The sequence below is a fragment of the Chinchilla lanigera genome, unplaced genomic scaffold (genome assembly GCF_000276665.1).
Source record: "Chinchilla lanigera isolate Chin_1 unplaced genomic scaffold, ChiLan1.0 scaffold00040, whole genome shotgun sequence".
In the NCBI taxonomy this organism is placed as follows: domain Eukaryota; kingdom Metazoa; phylum Chordata; class Mammalia; order Rodentia; family Chinchillidae; genus Chinchilla; species Chinchilla lanigera.
This window is the reverse complement of record NW_004955441.1, coordinates 954,581-975,564: the sequence shown is the minus strand read 5'-3', so window position 1 is coordinate 975,564 and position 20,984 is coordinate 954,581. Positions and strand designations below refer to the sequence as shown.

At 39.2% G+C, this 20,984-nt stretch overlaps 1 protein-coding gene across 1 annotated transcript in view; it reads right to left on the bottom strand.

Moving 5' to 3' along the window:
* Window positions 1-20,984, bottom strand: part of Ttc27 (tetratricopeptide repeat domain 27) — a 166,355-nt gene that overhangs the window by 136,409 nt on the left and 8,962 nt on the right. The window contains exons 5-7 of the mRNA XM_005390841.2: window positions 18,978-19,080; window positions 6,453-6,617; window positions 4,220-4,353 (exon numbers count right to left, since the gene is read on the bottom strand). Of these exons, the coding sequence (XP_005390898.1) occupies window positions 4,220-4,353; window positions 6,453-6,617; window positions 18,978-19,080 (402 nt within the window). The remainder of the gene's footprint in view (window positions 1-4,219; window positions 4,354-6,452; window positions 6,618-18,977; window positions 19,081-20,984) is intronic.

The following is a 20,984-nucleotide window of genomic DNA, read 5'->3' as shown; positions in this document are numbered from 1 at the left end:
AGTGACTTTTAAAAAATGAATCACTAAAGAAAAAAGGAAAACCACAACCACACTCAGTAGGAAGGTAAAAAGGAAAGACTGACAACACCAAGTATTGGCGAGAATGAAGGGCACCTGGCATGCACACGTGGACGCAGGAAGGTAAAACTGCACAGAGTTTGGTACTGTCTCAGAGTTAAAAATGCACTTACCACACAACCCAGCTGTTCCATTCCTAAGTACCCATGAGAATTAAAAATATGTTTACTCAAAAGACTCCAACATACAATCTTTCCAAAGTGCTCTATGCATAGTAACTACTATAATAGACAAAAACAACTCCAAGGTACACCAACAGCTGAATAAATCATGCTGGCTTACCCATCAATAAAATATTACTCAGCAGCAAACAGCGGTCAGTGGCTGGTGGGCTGTAACCGGGGCAAGACGTACAGAATCTGCTGCCTCTTTGATAGACTGCCCAGGGACCATCAGTACTGCTTCACACAGGCGTTTTAAAAATAAAGTTCCACAGAAACAAAAGCTGCTTCAGGAGGACAATGGAATTCCAATCCATCTAAAGCGTGGGGTAGCTCATGCCCTCTGGAACAGAGCCACTGATTCTTACAGCCGGTGGGCCCACACATGCCATCTATCAGTTGGCTATGGCATCATTTCCCAAGAGGCTGGAATGACATCAGTCAAAGCAGCAATCATGTGGCTCAGTTCCAGTCGGCTCTCCAGACCAGGTATATGACAAATGAGCTCTTCCTTGGTGATCACTATCTACTGACTTGTACTAATTGCTACCAATAAAGCAGTGTTTATCATGAGAAAATAAAAGTAAACGGAGGTCAACTAGTGGTATTACAAGATGGATGAATCTCAGAAATATGCTAAGCAGTCAAACACAGAAAAGTACATAATATGATTCTATCTATATGAAATTCTAGGAAAAGCAGATCTAATCTGTGATCAGTGGGAGAAAGGTGATTACAAAGGAATGCTAGAGGGCTTTCTCAATGGTTCTACATTTTCATTATGGTGGGGATTATAAGGCTCCATGTATTTTTCAAAACTCATCCAACTGTACATTTAGAATAAGTACATTTTAGAGCCAGGCATGGGGCACACACCTGTAATTGCAGCACATAGGAGGCTGACCCAAGAAAACTGCCGCAAGTTTGAGGCCAGGCTGGGCTACACAGCAAGACCGCGTCTCAAAATAAATGAATGAATAAATAAACTTGCATGTGCATTTTATATAAATTGCTCCTCATAAACTTGCTTGCAGACGGGGGGGAGAGGAACAGTTCATCTGCCCAAATCACAGGCCAAAGGGGCAGCTTCCTTGTTTTCCCCAACTCTAGACCTATCCTCCACCTACAAGGTTTCAAAAAACAGGACTGCAACCCCCACCAAATCCCTGGGGATTCTGTGACCTGAAAGAACACAAAATTTGAAGCCACTCCTCAGTTCCCAATGCAGAAGCTCCTCCCTGAATGAGCAGTCCTAGGCAGGGCAGACAGGTACACAGCACACCCTGGTGGCCCTCCTTTATCACCACAGGCCTTGCATAACTTTTTAAATAGAATCACATATATATTTTAAAATTCCCTGATGCAGATAAAGTGTTAAAAAATAAAATGACAATACATCAAAAACATTATTCCTGTAAGATGTAAAAAAAAGAACATTATTAATTAGATACTTTACATACTTTTTTCATACAGTCATTACCACAGTGTGTATTTCACACTTAAGGCCCATCTCTGTTTGGACCACCAGCCTTCCAGCGCTCCACTGTCACATGTGGCTGCCATGGTAGGCAGTGTGGCTCGAGAGTGTCCCAAAACGCTCACCTGTCAATATCCCTCCAGGTTGTATCAACTTGCTTTTGCCGACAACCTATGTCTTATAACACATTTGTAGACTGCCTTTACACATCTGACCTCATCGCATCTTTAAAAAGTGCAATGTGGGCAAAAACACACGAGGAAACAACCCGAGGCTTGGCAGTGAGGATGTTACAGGAACACACTCTCTCTCCTCCCAGCCCAGGACGCCTTCCCTCACCCCGGAAGACCCGAGCCACGTCATGTTAGCCACAGGGAGTTATTTGCCAGATACAGTGAGGCGAACAAAATAGTTTGAATCTTTATTCCAGATTCTCTATGTTCCTCTTCAAATACTTTTGCAATGGAAATGGCCTACTACAGTAACTGTTTAGGTCCGAGTTTCTACTAGTCCCTGTAGTTAAATATTGCTCCATCTTAGTCCCACTCGGGCCTCAGCGTTCTACTGAATCAAGAAATCAGAACACAATCTTCCACCGATATGTTAGACGCAACATATTCAGCATCTAATGTGCACTTCTTGTCAGACGCAGCTGAGCAAGTATGTATCTCTGTTTGCTGTGAATATACCTTTTAACTTATTCTCCTTCCTGTCCCTCCAACAGGTGAACATTAAAGAATACCAGAGACAGCGTGCTAGATTTACACAATGGTGTTGCTCATACTGTTGGTTTATTGTACCCTGCTATCCAATAGCTTTAGGCTATGTAATTCTCCAAAAACAGCAGATTGTAAGAAAGCTCAAAGGGAAAATACTGTGTTCCTCACTGGCAATAAAAGTACTGTATATCCACAATTCTACAAGGTGTATTCCCATACTGTAACATTTCTAATCAGGATATATTTCTGCAATCACTATAATTGATATCGTGCTTTTTTGCCTAGAAGAGTAGTTATTAAATACATAGTAAATTTTATAATATGTTAGAAAAAAGGAAATGATATATAATGATTTTTGTCTTTGGTTTGATTTGGTTTTTTGGTGGTACTGGGGAATGAACCCAGGCCTCAGGCAAGTGAGACAAGACTTCCCTACTGAGCTTCACCTCAGACTATACTTGAGGATGACAAAGTCTCGTTATTCTCCCTGGTTGGATTTGAACCTGCAATCCTCCTGCCTTAGCCTGAGTTACTGGGATTACAAGCCTGCACCACCACATTTGATGATATAGTTAACAAATGCGTCTACCTTCTGTTCATGAGAATAAAGCTGCTTCTATCTAATCCCATATCTATATCACACAACTAATATTTGCTATTAATACTTGCAATACTTGCTATTAACTAATAATTAAGTCATAATTAGCAAAGATTGTAAGATTTCTGAATGTATTTTACTTCAAATATGAAAGATTAAGTAAGTTCTACATTAATTACATATTTTACACATTCCTTACAAGAGCCGTATCATTTATCATTACAAAAGCTAATTTTCAATAGAACACAGTAAAACAAAAAAAAAATTACTAAATAAAACACTTAGATTTGAGAACTAAATCACTGTTCATAGATGCTGTGCTCTGACTTCAAAATCAAGCTTATGACAGTTCACTCAGGCTTAGACAGGTAGGTGAGGAGGGGCCCAAACACGTAAGGAGGAAATAAGGATGGAAGCAGGCAGGAGCAGTTCTCTGACCGCGGCCGACCCCAGTGGAACACAGCCCTGTCCAGTCATGGCTCCACATCCTTCCCATAGCACAGTCTATGCCTTGTGCAGAGTAGCAAAACATGGGCTTTAAAGACGGAAATTAATCAAACGACAACCAAAACTGTAGGTGTGACATCTTGGGAATAAAGAATATAAATGCTAGTAGCACCCATGGAAGCAGCTAGAGAGACATATAAGTAGAACCTGATCAAGATCATAAATTTAGCTACAAGGACAAAATTCATTAGACATGTCAAAAAAACATACTAAGGAAATAACCAACCCAATAATGACAGAGTAACAAAAGGGAGATCATAAAACTGATGAAAAGGAATGTTGATAATTGATTTAGGTATTTAGAAGAAGCCAAAGAAATCCCAAGTCTCTGCCTGTTGAAAAACAACCACAGAAAGCAAAAGTAGAGTGAAAATACGGTAGCAGCTAGAAAAATCAGTTTCTCCTCAGTCTGCCTTTTTACCTCTTCAAGGGGGTCATACACAACTGATTGTATTATTAATTCATATGTATTGAATTCTACAAGAAAAATACAATCTATTTCTCCTTAAGGGTAAAAAACTAAAGTCTTCAACACTGTTCTCCCAGCTACCTTGAACAGACTCGAAAGGACACAAAATGAGGTCTCTTCCCACCCTTCTTTCTCTGTGTTCTACCCTCCTCACCTACTGTTAACAGACCTGGGTGTGAACCCAACTAAGTAACTTCCAGTCTCACTTACCTTGGTTAAATGTTCCTGAGGGGTGGGTGCGGGACTGAATTCACAGTTTGAAAGACCACCCTCTTCCCTTCTTACATCTAGAATCAGTTGTGCTACATAATTTTCCTGGAATCGTGTTCTTTTTCCTAAAGCACCTGAAAAAATAAAATGAAATTATATCTATAGACTTGTCAGTCAGATCTATAGTACACTCATGCAGTATAATGCTTTCACAATGCTTTAGAGCTAGTCAGGTGTTTTCTTAATTTCACATAACAGAAATCTAATGGCCAGTGATGTTAAAATGACACACAACCTACAACATCACAAAGTCAATAAGCAATAGCACAGGACTCAAACCCAGTATTTCTGCCACTAGACTTCTCACACTCACTTTTGCACCAAACTGTTCTGCAAAAAGGAATAACTCACTAAGTGCTGTGGGGAAGGAACTACCCTTATCTCTATATAACGGATGAAAAAATGGAGGCTCTGGGGAAAAGATCCTCTGCATCAGGGCCCAAGTTTAAAGCTATACTTTTCAGGCTCTAAACTGCACAGTCTAGCATAGTACTCTACCTGGATTTACGTGACACCCATTTTTTTTAATGTGTCTGAAATGATATGCTGCCAAGTAGCTGTTTCAGACCACTTTAGAGAAGGAAAGGTTTCAATAGTCATTCTCTGGAAAATCTCAGATTACAAAGACCCTTGATTACAAAGACTAGTCTGAAAAGTCTGGATTTTATCCTTTGATGTGTCTGGCTGTAAGTTATGCATCAACTTTTTAAACATGCTATGCCAAAGATAGCCACTGAAATGTTTTAACACAGCTTATGTTTTCATAGTAAGTGAGGCGTGGGGGCGGGGGGCTGGTTCTCATTTTGTATTTATGAACACCATCACATTTTTAAGTTCTTCACTCCTAACTTGGAAAAAAAATAAGAAAACCTGATGGTAAATACACCAACAGTTAAAGCTGAATATACTAGACTGCTGTGCCATGAGTTTCCGGACAGTCCCAGGAAAGTCTGTTAAGACTGAAATATTTAAAAACAATCTCTGGAACTAAACTCACCTGTTATACATATAAAACCGTATTTTTAAATACAGACAAGACTCCAACTTATACAGGGCATTGTCCCAAAAGTTGTAAGGTAGATATTAAATAACTTTCTGCATACAACATAATAAAAGGTAGCTAAAATCCCAGACAAGCCCACAGTCTTTTTTTTCTCTCCAATATTAGGGATTGCACCCACGGCCTTTTACATCCTCTGTACTTTCTTGAATCTTTTGTTTTTTTAATTTTGAGACAAGGTCTCACTCAGCTGCTAAATTACCCAGTCTGGGCTCAAACTTGCAATCCTCTTTATCAACCTCCCAGACTGCTGGGATTACAGGCCTGCATCATCAGCTCACCACCATGAAGTCATATTTAATCCATAACATATCTAAAGGAGTTTATTGATTAACACTAGCTCAATAAGTGCAACTGAATTTGGGGGCTAAGAACAAGCCTTAGAATCTAGATCTAACTCTGCGGGGACAAATAAGTTCAAGCATTTCAACATTTACAAACAAGTACTCATATCCTAAGATGCTCAGTCCAGATTTAACAGGTATGACTAGGGAATCAATCAATAATTTATGACTCTAATTAATTTATTCAATATTGAATGCCAATTATATAGTAATATATTAAGGATACAGCAATATATTAAAAAAATCTTACTTGGCATTCAGAAAAAACATGGAAGTTTTAGGAGAAATTCTACCATTCATTCATTCATTCATTCAGCACATATTTACTGAGTGCCTATAATACGCCAGACAAGGTCCTAAGGCACTGAGGAAACATCTGCTCACAAGGAATACAAGACAAACAGAATGGAAGCAAGAGAAGGTATTTGCAAGGAGGGGCAACGCGGAGAGACCAAGCTACGCAGCAGTCAAGGGAGGCCTTCAGAGGCAAAGCCAAGGACCAGATGGTCAAAGCTCATTTGTGCCCTGCCTGACTGCTACCTATTACAAACATGTACCTAAGGGGAATAGGGGATTCTCTGAGAACAAAGAAAAATTTAACGTCTAATTTATCATAAAAATATGAACTCTAAGATCTTTAAAAATCTATTTTTATAAAGCACAGAATAGGCTACAGAAAATCAAACACTAGCATACAGTACTAACTGCCAATATATATACTGGTTTGATTATAAAAATAAAATCATTTATTCACAAAAGGTAGTCTTACCTGTCAAATCAATATGCAATTTGCCAATGTCTTTAGCAATATTGAACTGATCTTTTGCTTTTTTATACTCGTAATAGTATAAAAATATATATGCACATTCCAGATGAAACTGAATCGCCAAATATCGACCCGAATCACCTATAAACAGATTCTCTAGTTTCAACACTACAAAACAAAAGACAAAACATTAAAAACTATGATGAGTAAGACATTGAGTCTACAGTATTAGAATACAGATTATACACTTGGTTTTCTCTCTGTAAATACCTGAAGTGAAAAAATGGGAGAATAATATCCTAGTAACAGTGCATCTGAAATAAAATGTTAAATAAACTAGTAGTAGGGCAAACACCAGGTTACAGGGGAATCTAACTGATCCCCAAAACAGAATTCCCAAAGCAATATCCCTCACAAGCCACCCTAACAGGTTAGTCAGACTTCACAAAGTGGTCTAAAGAATGAACAATGAAAAAGAGAAAATGTACTTACAGTACCCAAAGACTGATGATAATTTTTCCATCATTCAAAATGAAAGAGAATTTGTATTTACTAAAGGTGTACTTAGCCTAGCACTGTATACTTCAAATGTTGTGTTATTCGATTCTCATAATAATGCCTTTGAGCTGACACTATCTCCATCTAAGTCACTATAAAACTAAGCTCAGACAGCTTACTATCACCTCAAGTGTTAAGTAGCAAAGCCAGGATTTTTTCTTTTTGGTACAGGGACTTTTGTGCTTGCCAGCTAGGTGCTGTGCTGCTGAGCTATGTCCCCACCCCCTGTTTCTTTTAATGCTTTTCATTTTATAAGTTCAATCACTTAGGGGTTAAATACTATAGAAAAACAAAGCACAGGAAGAGATCCTAATTTTATTTTAAGCTTCATACTTAGATTCCAGCAGCATGGCCAATTGCCCTCTTAATAAAAACACCTAAAAAGCACGATTTAAAATTTTAAATATAAAAAAATTTAAAAATAAAAAATAAAATAAAGGGCTGAGGATTTAGTTCAGCGGCACAGCGCCTGCCTGGCAAGCGCTAGGTTGTGAGTTCGGTCCCCGGTACCAGAAAAACAAACAAAAAAATAAAATAAAACAAAAATTTAAATGTATTTTCATGTTCAAGGTTGTATGGGAACAAAATAATCAATCTTCAGAGAACAAAGCTAAATGAAAACTGCAACCTTGGGAAGTAAGCAAGCAATGAAGCCACACTCTTCCTTGAAGCCACTTACCAAACCCTAGAGACTTTATCATTCCATTCTGACACTTCAAAGAGTACCAAAGACAACAGATGAGGCCCAGCCCCATCCAAAGCAGGCAATCTAGGAGATCCCCATTTAAAGCTGAGAACCACAGAATTATACCTTCAAGGTTAAAAATAGAGCTATATATAACCAGGCGTGGTGGCACACACCTGTAATCCCTGCACTTGGGAGGCTGAGGCAGGAGGATCGTTGCGAGTTCAAAACCAGCCTGGGCTACAAAGTGAGCTCAAGGCCAGCCTGAACCGCATAGCAAGACCCTGTCTCAAAAAGACAAAAAAAAAAAAAATACAGCTATGTGTGCCGTACAAAGGGGAAAGAAGGCAGCTATGGATCTAAGTGGAAAAGGTTTTCCCAAAGAATTTACAACCTTAAGCCAGCCTTCACACAGATTTGTAGACTGAATCCAGGCTATCTACAGTTAGTTCAAAATCCTCAAACTAGGAATACAGCTTCCTAGAGAAATGCAAGAAACAAATCCTCTTGTAAAAGAATGCAACTTTGGGCCCAGGGATATAGCTCAGGGGCACAGCGCCTGCCTGGCAAGCGTGAGGTCCTGAGTTTTGTGCCCAGCACCCAATCAATCAATCAACGCAACTTTAATCAAGACAAAGAATTTCTGTTGAGCCAGGCGTGGTAGCGCACACCTGTAATCCCAGCACTTGGGAGGCTGAGGAAGGAAAATCATTGTGAGTTCAAGACCAGCCTGGGCTACAAAGTGAGCTCAAGGGCAGCTTGAACTGCACAGCAAGACCCTGTCTCAAAAAAGACAAAAAAAAAAAAGAATTTCTGTTGATAAATTTTCAAAATACATGACCTCATAGCAAACATAAATAAAGTCACAGAACATAGAAAATAAGGTACTAATACCTGAAAGCAGAAAAAACAAAAGGCAAAAACAAATCCTCAGAACTTTTAAGAGGCTGAAAAGACCTGATACAGTACAAGAGATGTTTAAAGGCTTAGGAAATAAACAGTTAAAAATATGAACAAGACAGAAGGAACTACAGAAATTGGCCAGGTAGCCGGGCATGGTGGCTCATGCCTGTAATCCCAGCACTCGGGAGGCTGAGGCAGGAGGATCATTGTGAGTTTGAGGCCAGCCTGGGCTACAAAGTGAGCTCAAGGCTAGCCTCAACTGCATAGCAAGACCCTATCTCAGAAAAAAAAAAAAAAAGAAAAAGAAAAAGAAATTGGCCGGGTAAATCAGAGAAAGAGGCAAACAAAAATCTCTAAATTTCTTAAGTTAAAATTTAAAACCAAATGAGTACAACAGAGAACTAGAAAATAGATCCAACTAAAGTTATGCAAAAGGTTACACACAAAAACAAAGAGAAAGAAAACAAAAGTAAGGATGCAGATGAGAAAGCCTGACATGTATGAAATGCAGGAGAAAGCAGACAATAAAGAAAAGACAGGGGGCTGGGGATTTAGCTCAGCGGCAAAAGCGCCTGCCTGGCAAGCGCAAGGTCGTGAGTTCGGTTCCCGGTATCGGAGAAAAACCAAAAAAAAAAAAAAAGAAAAGACAATATCTGAAAATAGCTAAGAATTTTCCAGAAATGTCAGAATTCAAATTAAGACCCACAAATGCAAAAAGAAAATCTTCGAAACAGCAAAATGCAAAAGGTAGACTATTCACAAAGGAAGAATACTTAGAACTGACTTTTGAATGCCAACAATGGGCACTGTTATGGCTTGTATCTACATATCCCCAAAGCCTCATGCAGTCACAGGGGGGGCTTTTCAAAGGTGGCTGGATCTAGTGTGTGATGCTGGGATTAAGGATGTGATGCTGGGATTGATTCTCGGTACAATGCTAGGATTAAGGGTGCTCCACCCTGGGCATGAGTGCTACCCGCTCTAAGGGACAGAAAGGGGTAGAAAGAGGGCCGCTATTATCCCTTATTGCTTTCTACGTTACTACTGGCTGACTTCTTCCTCCTGCTTTGCCATGGACTTTTTTTCCTCTGTGATGCCCCTTTGCATGGAGCTAGCCAACTATGAACTGAAACCTCTACAAACTATGAGCTACAAGAAAACCTTTACTCCTTTAACTTTGGGTGTCAGGTATTTTATCTCAGCAATAGAAAAATAACTAAGACAGGAACCGATTGAATACAGAAGAATACCTTCAAGATGCTGCCTAGATCCTTCAGCTGAGGTTCCAGAAGGAGAGGAAAATAACATCTCCAAGCAGAAAACCAAGAGTTTATCACCACAATGTTTGTGTTCAAAGGGAGTAACTGCCAAATTATTTTATACTTTTTAGTATACAAAAGCATAACTTCAGGTATCCAGACATGATCCCGCACATCTGTAATCCCAACATTTCAGAGGCTGAGGCAGAAGGACCTCTGAGAGTTCAAGACTACCCAGGACTATGCAGTGAGTTCAAATCTACCCTGAAGTACATAGCAAGACCCTGCCCAAAAATAAAAAAAAATATATATATAGAAAATGTAAGTTTTATAAACTATAACTTTGGAGTTTTACCTCTTTTATGTAGGAAGAATAATGAGGAAACACACCCACAGGCAGACTGGAAAAGACCCACAGATCATAACCTAAAACTGCAGTTTCAAACTTCAAAGTAGCACATTTGTAAAGTTTGGAGCAAGAAGGCTGAGTCTCTATAAACAGCTTTTAAGAAGAGTTGATCTGTTTTTAAAGCTTTGGTGTAGAGAAAAAGTTGAAAGCAGCTGAAAGTATTCAGAAGAAAAGTCTACAATGTTAAGTAAGCTACTGAAGATACGCACAACTTTGAATAAAGACCAACAAAAAGGAAGGGACTTGGCGGCCCCTAAAGCAATGCACTCCCTCCGCTGACACCTTACAAGAGGCTGCACCTCAGGGATATTAATGAGACAAGCAAAAAGAAACACACAGAAATGTCTTCAGACATTCTGCTCTACATGAATGCAGAAGTAATAGCAAGTATCAAAAACAGTCTGAAATACATTTAAATCAAGTAAGGAAATGAGGAAGCGTAACAGCCGGTAACTCAATCTGAATATAACTAGAATCACAGTGACACTTACCGTCAAACAAAAGTTTGATTTTAAATAAAAAATTATTAATTTCTTCAATCAATACATGGTTATTGAGCTACTATAAAACCTCAGAAGCCAAATGACATATATGTCATAATCATCAACAAAATGGATCAAGGCCATCCTAGCTAAAATCACTCACAGACTCCTGATGTTCTCAGGATGAAGACTAAGCACACCCGAGCCCGTCCCAGAAGTCCTAGACTTCCGTCTTCCACAGAGTCCGCTCTCTGCTCCAGCCACAGTGCCCTTGCCTCAGGCCCTCAGAGAAGTGACACGCGCTCTCTCTCCGGGCACAGAGCCTTTGGGTTCACATAAACAGTTCTTTCTGGCAACTAAGGAAGCAAAGTCAGCTGCATCCCGAAACCATCCCATTATTCACACACAACATGCTATTTATCTGGTTTTACTACAGGCCCGAAATTCCTTACCTGCAATACTAAGATCCCCAAAACTCTGAAAAACCTGAAGTGTTTTTTGCAAACTGGGGCAACAATAAAACTTGATCTGATCCCATTTGGCAGGAAAGTTTCACGAGAATGAACAGTTAGAACCAGCCCTCCAGATGATACCAAAGGGTAGGAAAAGGTAAGGATGTAAATTAGATGAAGAATAAAAACTCATTATTTAATGGCATCAGGGTCCCTCATTCAAATTTAAAGCCTACTTTCTAGGTTTAAAATATGGCAGAAATCAGAAACATTCCAAAGGTTTTATGCTCATCATCCGAAGACTCAGTGATCATAAATCTTATAATAAATCATAAAACATTCACATCTTGGAAAAACTGTACAGCTGCAAAAAAGTAGTAAACTTCAGAATATAGTAAGAAAATAAAGCCAAGTGTCAAACAGTATAGTATACTACATTTGTATAAGGAAAGGAAAGGAAAATAGTAAAAAGCTAGAAGAATAAACCAAAAATTAATAAATGAGTAACTAACAAAGGGAAAGGTAGAAAATAGAGTAGAAAGGAATGTCTTAGCTACTTTTTCTCACTGCTGAGACTCAGTAGCCAACACCCAAAGTTAAAGGAGGAAAGGTTTATTTCAGCTCGGTTTGTAGGATTTCTGGTCCATAGCTGGCTGGCTCCAAGGTATGGCATGGCAGAGGGGCGTCGTAGAGGAGAAGCGTTTCTTGGCATGGTGGGCAGGAAATGGTGGCAGCCTGCTCTCCCTTTTCGGCTAGCTGCCTTTTGGGTGGTGCCACCCACACCCCTACGATGCTAAACCCATCAGATTGCTTTAATAACCACACACCCTTAACCCCAGCATCACACACCCTAGATTCAGCCACCTCCAAAAAGCCCCACCTATGACCCTGTGGGCTTTGGGGAGCCATCTAGATACAAGGCATAATAGGGGACTACTAAACAGCAAAAACAGCTAGAAGAACAAATCAAAAATTAATAAACTAGGGGGCGGGGCTGGGATTTAGCTCAGCGGCAAAGCGCCTGCCTGGCAAGCACAAGGTCGTGAGTTCGGTTCCCGGTACTGGAGAAAAACAAATAAACTAGGGGGCTGGGCATTTAGCTCAGCAGCACGGCACCTGCTGGCAAGCGCGAGGTCATAAGTTCGATTCCCAGCACCAAAAAAAAAAAAAAAAAAAAAACAAAAAATTAATAAACTAGTAACTAACAAAGGGGAAGATAGAAAACAGAGTAGAAGGGAAACACAAAAGGGAGACATCTTTGAAGAGAACTTGTTATATTGTTCTGACTCTAAAATCTAGGAACCTAGCTCCCGCCTGCTCCCCCTCATCATGGCCCTCATACTCTGTTTCAACCCACTGCACACAAGGAAGGAAGGAAGGAGGAAAGGAAGGAAAGAAGGGAGGAGGAGAAAAAATTTAGAAAAATATCATGAAATTCTGAAATTCATATTCAGGAAATCTAACCCATACAGATGTATGGGGAGAAAGAACAAAAGCCGAAAAGGAGACTACACGTCAGGTGAAACCTTCCCGCATGAAGTAATGCTGACAGTAACCAGAGTGCCAGCCATGCGGAAGAGAAGACAGCCATCCTTGGCTGCTCCGTGGCAGTGCTGTCCAATACAGCTCTCCACGATGACACTGAATACTCCATAGCTGCATCACCTACGGTGACAGCCATTAGCCACATGCAGCTGCTCAGCTCTTGAAATGTGGCTAGCGAGACTGAGAAATTGAACCTTTCAATTCAGTAACTGATTTTCTGTTTGTGTGTTTGTTTTTTGAGACAAGTAGTTCAAGCTGGCCTTGAACTCACAGTGACCCTCCTGCTGACCCCCCTGCCTTAGCCTCCAGGAGTGCAAGGAATACAGTACAGGCCTGGGCCAGCTTAGTAAATGAATTTTTACTTCATTTAAATTTAAACAGCCATATATGGCAGTTCTATTTAGCAGAAATAATAGGTATGACTGAGTAAAAGACATTTTTCTTAATAAAAAGAAGCACTTTGTAGCAATTATGAATCCTATTATAGTATGAACTCCTACTCAAAATAATCTCTAACAGTGTCCAAGAAAAGAAATCACTTTCTTAGACACAAGCTTCCAAAGGGCTAGGGTTAGGGTTAAGGGTTAAGGGTTAAGGGTTAAGGGTTAAGGGTTAAGGGTTAAGGGTTAAAGGTAGGGGGAAAAAAGGATGAGAAGCTAGACTGAAAACAACAAAAACACCAACAACACAATCTCATTATTCTTACACCTGGAAAAGATTCAAAGGAAGGAAATTTTGGTTTAGAGGTCAAATAAATTGCTTGAGGTTACACAGGGAATCAGTGGGAGACAAAACTAAAAGCCAGACTTTAAAATGCTTTGTCTTGTTAATTACCTTGATTGTGATGTTTTCACATGTGTGAAATGTCACCAACCATACACTCTGAAGTTTAGCCCTACAGTAGGCTAAAATTAGACCTAAAAAAAAGAAAAGCACACTATCTCTAGGGCAAATTCCTCTTCAGTTCTACCTCAAAGTTGGTTGTCAGGACAAAGGAGTAAACACATTTAAAGACAGAACGGCGCTGGATGGGCGCTGGATGTGGTACACACAGCATGAACATTCCAGCTGCATTATCAGTCCTGGCTACCAGAACTCTGCCAGGCTCACCAGCTCCGGGAAGTGTGATGGAAAAAGTGAGCAGCACTTGGAGTCAAACGCTACAGGTCATATTTCTGCCTCTTGGGTCACTCCTCTGGATCTCCATTCTTTGTTAAATGAGTTCGCTAGACAAGAAGATCTCCACAGGGCCTTCCAAACCAAAGATTTCAGACCAGGATAAGAGTTGTAGGAATGGAAAAGGATAGATATGGAACCCTCAGGGAAGAACTAGTAAGATTTAAGAATTGGCTACATATGCAGAATGACAGAAAACAATGAGTCAACTCTGAACACAAAGTTTTAAGCTTCGGAGGACTGAAGATTTATATAAAGGCTGGGGATGTAGCTCAGCGGTACAACGCCTGCCTGGCAAGCGCGAGGTCCTGAGTTCAATTCCCAGTTCCCAAAAAAACCCACAAAGATTTATATAAAAAGAGCATCTTGACCCAATAGATATTTATTCTTTTAATAAATGTGTAGGTTCTCCTTGCAAATTAATATTCACGACCTTCTAGATCAAAATGTCAACCAGTGCATTTTAAATGTATCCTAACACCCAAATGTTTTCTCACAAGATTACTTTAATGCTATGTTAAAATGAAATCTCTCTAGATAATTAGTATTACAGATACACATATTTAGTATAGTTTAAAATATTCATCCCAAAGCATCAAATTTATAGGAAAAAAACAATATATTCATAAGTCACCAAGAGACCAATCTCTTGAACAACTCTTGCAATGTGGAAAAAATCTAACTCCAGATTCACACAACTGCCTACAGATGTCACAGCAGAACTTGCTGATAAAACATCTTAACCTGTTTTCTCTTAGAAAATGACTTCAGGGAGTTGGGGACGTAGCTCAGTGGGGAATGCTTGCCCAGTATATACAAAAGGTCCTGGTTTAATCCCTACTACAGGGTAAAAAAGTAGAAAAAGAAAATGACTTCATACGTTCATCTCCAATAGCTGAACTCCCAGTATTCCATCTCATGCACTATAATGGAACACATCTTCAGTATCAGACCAGACAATAAATTCAGAATCAGATCAGGCTACCCATAAGTAATGTCTAGATAACTGTGTTTGCATGTAGTGTGACATCTTTATCAGACTGCGCTGAGGGACATATTTTTCAAGATTCTAACCTGCTCTTTTCACAGATGAGACTGACCCTGCAGTTATGCTGACATCCCTATATGCTCCATTTCAACGTGTTATACTGATGTTAACATTCCTGGACAAAAGAAAAGATCATAGTTGCTCATAAACTCCTCTACTTACAGACTAAAAAAAATCCTGCCAACTTTCTGATGATCCTTCAAGGGCAACAGTTCAAACACAATAGCCTTTCTTGGACACTGAACAGTATTTCAATTAGAACTGACTGGTCAACATTTGGGTCAAATTCCAGAACAAAACACTTTAAAAAATACAACTGATTATGAAATATTACAGCTTAATGCTATCTGCAGACTTATTTAGACACAGACAACATGTCTAATTATGTCTACTCACCAATTTATGACTAGATAAAATGAAAAACGTTGTTGACTGGTCTAGAACAGCAATATAAAAACTTAGTTGCAGGCAAAGCAAACAATATGCTGAAATATACTGTCGAGAAGTACTGAGGCCACCTGGGAAATGAGTCACTTAGAGTCGTATTTTCCAGACATCTAAATTAACCTTTTTCATTTTAGAGCTGCATTTTAACTCTTAGAACAGAATTCTCCCTAAAATATAACATTTGATTCCTAACTTTTAAAAAGGCACATGAGCTGGGTGTGGTGGTGCACTCCTATAATCCCAGCACTCCGGAGGCTGAGGCAGGAGGATCACTGTGACTCTGAGGCCAACCTGAGCTACAGAGTGAGTTCAAGGCCACCCTGGACTACATGGTGAGACCCTGTCTCAAAAAAAAAACCAAAAAAATAAAAAGATACATGAGGATGATATTTTTCTTTTCTTTCCTTACTATGTAAGGGTCACTGTTATGAAGATTAGCTACGAAGATAAGGCTAAGTGCAGATTTATGTTACATGGATAACGTGGAAAGGGAAGAAATGTAACTTTATAGGGCTTGCATCAAATTTGAGTTCCTTTAAAACATGCCAAGGGAAAGCTTGCTTTCTGTTCAAAAACTAATTTTTGGTAAAAAGTATAATGAATCATAGGTAACTGTATAATATCCTATGTAGTATAAAGTAACTACTACTAGTTTTGAGGGAGGGAAGCGGGCATTGAACCCAAGGCCTTGCACTGAGCTACATCCCCAGTCTATTTTTATTTTTTAATTTGAGACAGGGTCTCATTACATTGCTAAGTTGTCTGGTCTGTGCTTGAACTTGTGACCTTGCTTACTCTACCCCGCCAGAGTGCTAGAATTACAGGTATGCGTCAGCATACCCAGCAAAGTAACTACTTGTTTATAAAATTAAACAATGGACTGCCAGGCATGGTGGCACACACCTATAATCCCAGCACTTGGGAGGCTGAGGCAGGAGGGTGGCTGTGAATTCGAAGCCAGCCTGGGCTCCAAAGTGAGTTTGAGGCCAGCCTGAACTGCATAGTGAAACCCTGTCTCAAAAAGAAAAAAAAAATGGACTGGGTCCTTACGGTATCTTCTTCCAAATACTTTTCTTGTCCTCTGAAAAATCAACTTTGTTTCTATTATTCCCAGTGATATTCAGCTTATCCCTGGCTTTCAAAACTTGACCCAGTGCCATGAACTAGAAGCTTGGCCCCTTGTACTGTTTGTTTATACAGAATCTCGGTTCACTTTAGAAACAAGTAATAGCACGAACGGGGGAAACAGTGAGCACAGTTTTCATTGTACTACAAACGGAAAGAAGACAGTCACACGTCTGTTAAGTGGGGCACCACGGACCAATATTCTCCAGGACTTACTTCCCCTTGCACGATGCAGAGAACGCCACACCTAAGCAACACTTTAGAGAAGCTTCAAAGGCCCGTCTAGGATCTGCACAGAATCCATTTTCCCTTAACTCCACTTTCTGAAAAACCCCTGTTCAGAAATTAATTCGGACAGAAATCGCTTAAGATGGAGGACAAATATTCCCAGAGACCAACAGTGCTTTTTTAGAAGGAATTTTATAACTTTTCCCTCAGTTACATAAACTAAAGGCTCAACAGATGTTAGCTGTTATTACTTAACAAATATATAATAAACATTTACTCTTTTTCTAGACACTGTTCCAAGTGGAAACAAATTTTTACAACTCCACTGTCAAGAAACTCCCAACCTAGTGTGGGCGTGTTCGTGGCACTAGACATGGCTCTGCTGGCTACCTCCGCTCATGAAACTATAGCCCAAAAGCATTAAGCCGAGATGTTACTGAAAAAAGAGAAAAGAAATTATTTCTCGGTCTCTTATTTAAGAAATGATATTATTAAAAAAGAATAAATCTCCTTCTTTTCTTTCTTGAGACTAGGACTCACTATAGGGCCCTATCACTCAGGCCCCAGTGATCCACCTGCCAAGTAGCCTAGGACCTATAGACTCATGCCACACTTGGCCTTGGATTTAATGGAACTACTTTGCTATCTTCAATCAGGCAGAATAATTTTTAATATATACAATGTTTCAGCTCTGGTGGTTTATAATTTCCTGTTTGTCCCATAGCTTTATATTGTCTAAAATCTTTAAAGAATATAAAGATCTGGCACAAACAACAAAATGAATCAATGATTATACTGGTTTAATATTTTCCTTACTTTATTTTTGAATCTTGTGTTGATGTTCATCTAAGATTAGCATATGTCTATGCATTTCTGTCCTAGAATAAAATAAAAATCGCGAAAATAATTTCATCCAATCATAGAACTTAGTCATGTTATTGTATAAGCTACAGTGCTTGCTCTGTGTTCTGGCCTAACTTGTTATTAGACAGATAAACCCTTGGAGGAAACAGAATCCAGTAAGTCCAGGAGCTTCCTGCAATTACACGCGCACACAGTTGACTTACTTTATGCCTTCATGAACCTGCTACCCCCAAGTACAGATCGCTCTTTTCCAGAGTGACACTAGCCATTCTCACCACCCCTTAAACGCATGCGCACGTGCATCTGCATTCCTTAGATACGCTTGGGTGTGAAAAGAGTACACACTTTGGAACTGTACATAGCTACAGTCAAATCTCATCTCTGCAACTCAAAAACTCATTACCAAATGCAAGTTGATTTTTGTTCAAGTATTACTTCACTACAAGAGTATTGTTTTTGTTTTTATTTAATTTGCCCAAGAAAACTGATTCTAAAAGTCCAGAGACACTGGAAACCAAGTATAACTCAACCTTCTTTAGTGCTTTCATAGGAAACATAGGTACCTGCGAAAAAGGCAGCAGGAAGCAGACATACATGTTTAGTTTATAATTATTTGGTAAATTTCCAATTCACATTTTAGGAACTTTTCTGTTTAACACTATACATTACCAAAGAAATATGGAACTGCCAACCCACTGTCATCTTCAGTAAAATATATTTTCTATCAAATTTAAAAAACAAAGACCTTCTTATAAACAGAACACAAGATAAATAACTTCCCGTTCTACACATAATCTAGCACAATTCACTGCAGCTCAAGGTAGTTAAATCTTTTTTTTTGAGACAGGATCTCACTATGTAGTGCAGGCTGGCCATGAATTCATTTATATAGTCCAGGTGGCCTCAAACTCATGGCAATCTTCATGCCTCAGCCTCCCAAGTGCTGGGATTACAGGCATGTGCCACCACACCCAGCAATCAGGTCTTTTATTTAAAAAAAAGGGAAGTTTATATGTATTTTTGATGAAATTCCTTAGTTAAAAAATTGAAAAAATATTAATATACCTTTAAGAAGTTTGTGATAAAATCATAATGACCTCCAGAAAGCAAATCACTTTGGTAAGTAGGTAATATAAAAGACACTGTGTCTTTTAAACCACAAAAGGAATTCTATACTCTGTCACCTAATAATTGTGATATTTTACAACCATAAAAAAAGAAAAAGAAACAACTTCAAACAAAAAGTCATTATTACTTGTCGAAGAATACACTAAAAAGAATATCTCAGCCAAGAAACTAGAAGGAAGCTAGCTACATGTGCATATTAAACAAAAATCTGCTGCATACCTTGATCAATGCAGTTTTCTGCGAGAGCAAAAAGCTGAGGCGAGCGTTCCTCAAGCAGCTGCTGGTGAATATTCATACATCTCAAAGTCCACCATGGCAAGCTCTGGAAAACAAGCCAGAGGTAAGCTGAAAGAAAACAACACTTTGGCAAAAGTGTTTTCAATTAACTGAAACTAATTTTTACAATTTGGACTTTACATTCATGAAACTGATGCCTCAATAAGCTAATTCACCCACTGCTATGTTTTCAGTAATACCAAACCCGCCTCCATGTCTTCCGCAGCCCTTCATTTCTGGTTTGGCCGCTTGGCCTTTACAATGTCATTCTGGACTTACCATCTCCTTGAAAACATTCATAGTCCTCATTTTGCTCTGCTCTGACACTCCATCATCGTCATGACCCAAGCAGCAACTCTGAGAGGAGGTCTCTCAGAACAACGTCCAGGGGAGGGCGCGTCATTAGTCACAACTGCCAGCATACGATATGCACTGAACACGTTCTACTGTGTTCATGTAATTCATCCCTAGGCTTCAATGCTGCTCACAATCCATCCAGTAAAACGAGAAATCCAATCTTATCCACCTCGGTATCCTCCTCAAAGCAAAGTTAAGTAAGAAATACCTTGGATTTAGATATTACCCCAAAACTAGGAAGATGCCATCCACACCTTTGTGACATTTCTTCTGTGAAACCATCTCCTCCTACTGGACATACACTGACGGTTCACTTCTCTCAACTTCTGCCCAGTTCCTACAAGGTAGCACCACGGGACAGCACTAATTTTCCAACTGTGTATCTCTATCTGCACCATACATTTTCGAGGACAGCAACTGCATACACTGACTTGACTGATGCACAGAGTATATCGTAGTTTTTGCTTTTACTCTCTAATGCTTCTTGATAAATATATCCTTATTAGGAAAAAAGAGGCCTGGCGTGGTTGCCCACACTTGGAATCCCAGCAGTCAAGAGGCAGTAGGATCACCTCAAGTTCAAGGCCAGCCTGGGCTACACAGTGAGTTCAAGGCCGGCCTGAACTATACCGTGAGACCCTGTCTCAAAAAACCAAAACAAAAAAAGACCAAGAAACAATAGCAAGCCAGTATAAACTCATATACAGGGAAGAGTCATCTCTCTTCCACCATCCCTATGCTATACTCCTCCCCTAGAAAAAGTCATGATAGTTTTATATTCTTCTGAATCTTTTTCTACGTGTGCACGTCTCTACTGTATATGCATGTGCAAGTAATAACAGCTTTGACAGACTCATTAAAATATCAATATGAACATGTACTGAATTATTTTAAGTAAGAATAATTGTTACTTTGAATTATATTACATGAAGGTGTAAGAAATCCGTTTTTCTTTTTCAACAATACTACCTACTAACAGGAGATCAAGCCCAGCTAACAAAGGCAGTTTTTTATATCATTTCCCATTTGATTCAGGGTCCTCCTCTAAACCGCCACAAACCACTGCTGCTACAACAATGACACAACCACACATGAATTTTGACACAATCCTTTCTAATTATTAATGCTGTTTCTTCAACACATTTGAGGAAAGGTAGAATTTAAGTTTCAAATCATTTCAAATTTAATCTCCTGAGGTGTTACCTCATTTCCCTTCTTTTCCTGTCGCTAAGGCTTACGAAGTCAGTCTGCATTTCAGTTATCTGTCTTTATCTGCTGACAGCAGTAAGCGAGTCAGGTTTGGCAACTTATTCTCTTCTTTTCTAGACATGGGAATTTAGATGCATCTAGTTAAAAAGATTTCTCTTTACGAAAACATACTGCAGAAGCTGCTGAACTCTTAAAAATAAGGTCTACACATTTTAATTCCTAAATCAAAATGCTTATATGGGGGAGGAAAGTGTGAAACAAAAATAAAAAGTATAGTGTATTCTTATACTAGAAAATAGAAGGGTCTTTTCTTATTTGCCAACAACTGACTAAAAGAAAAACTACGGCACTAATAAAAGTTGAAACAATACTTTATGGACAATT